The sequence below is a fragment of the Gopherus flavomarginatus genome, chromosome 14 (assembly GCF_025201925.1).
Source record: "Gopherus flavomarginatus isolate rGopFla2 chromosome 14, rGopFla2.mat.asm, whole genome shotgun sequence".
In the NCBI taxonomy this organism is placed as follows: Eukaryota; Metazoa; Chordata; order Testudines; family Testudinidae; genus Gopherus; species Gopherus flavomarginatus.
In genome coordinates this window covers 10,279,932-10,281,235 of record NC_066630.1, presented here as the reverse complement: position 1 = coordinate 10,281,235, position 1,304 = coordinate 10,279,932, and the positions used below count along the sequence as shown (strand labels likewise).

The 1,304-nt window shown below is 44.2% G+C and overlaps 1 protein-coding gene across 1 annotated transcript; it reads right to left on the bottom strand.

The window, feature by feature from the left end:
- Positions 1 to 359: 359 nt before the first annotated feature.
- Positions 360 to 781, bottom strand: LOC127034311 (60S ribosomal protein L34). Its single transcript, XM_050923029.1, has one exon. It carries the CDS (start codon positions 760 to 762, stop codon positions 409 to 411), a length of 354 nt encoding a protein of 117 aa, XP_050778986.1. The 5' UTR covers positions 763 to 781; the 3' UTR covers positions 360 to 408.
- Between the last annotated feature and the right edge of the window lie 523 nt (positions 782 to 1,304).

Sequence of the window (1,304 nt, the reverse complement as noted above, 5' to 3'; positions counted from 1 at the left end):
GAAATGTCAGGAGTGGAGTGGGGAGCTTTAAAGGGAGAAACCCAGCTCGGCTGGTGGCAAACCGGGGAGCTGAGCAAACCTTTGGTCCTCAGCTCCCAGAGACAGCTGCTGCTTGATGCCCCTTCCTGAGGGAAGGGAGGGCCCAGAGCTGACTCATCTTGAGAGGGAGCTATTCTTTAACTTATGAACTTAGTTTAGAGGCTGTCACCACCTACTGAGAGTCCTCTGAAGGAAGAGAGCCGTAACCCAGCTTTCAGATGAATCATTTGTGTGAAGTCCCCTTTTGTTCTGTTCGCTGACAGCCCCAGAAGGGGTGGATTGTCAGGCGCCCTGCTGGAGTGGGAAAGCCAGCTGGGATGTTTTTTGATAGTTGAATTTTCATTTATTAGGCAGACAATACAAAGAGATTCACTTAGATTTTTGACTCTGTGCTTGTGCCTTCAATACTTTCACAACAATCTTCTGCTCCTCAATAAGGAAAGCGCGTTTGATTCTGTCACGAACACATTTAGCACACATGGAACCGCCATAGGCCCTGCTAACATGCTTCTTTGTTTTTGACAACCTCATAAGGACTTTAGGGCGCACGGCACGAACACCGCGAAGTCTTCCTGGACACACACCACATGCAGACTTTGGTGCCTTGCCAACTTTCTTGGTGTAAAGGTAAACAATCCTGTTACCTGGTGTCCGGGATAGCCTGGTCTTGTTAGAGGCTGTATTGTAGGACAACCTACGACGGTATGTCAGACGCTGAACCATTTTTTATATCTGGTCCAGCTGGGATGTTGCAGAGCAGTAGCCTGGTGAGTGCTGTGGTGCTGCCTAGAGCCTAGTGAGTGTCTGGGAAAGGAACTCAGGTGACACCTACAAACTTAAAACATTTTTTTAAGTTTGTTATTAAATGCATTTGTCCTTAATTAGGCTAGGGGGGAAAAGGCTATTACTGCATATGAACATGCCTTTATCACTGCACTCAAAGTACAAATAATTAACAAAGGGAGCTTTAGCAAAATCTGATTGGCTTTGTGAAAAAACCCGTTAGATGTCTGGAAGAACAGCCACAAGAGCCTGTCAAATTTTTGCTAGTGTGCATATTAATGATTTTTTAGTAGCACCATTTGCTACTTCAAAGATCCTATGTGTCATCTCTTTTCTCTTGATGAGCCCAATGGTTAACCATATTTTAGAATAAAGTTCTTTTCTGCCTAATTTGTTTTACAAGCACCAAATGAAAATCATGCTGTTTGTAAATGCAGTTTAGTCTGATAGCTAGCATGACAGTCCAGCAGTCTTTTATTTAT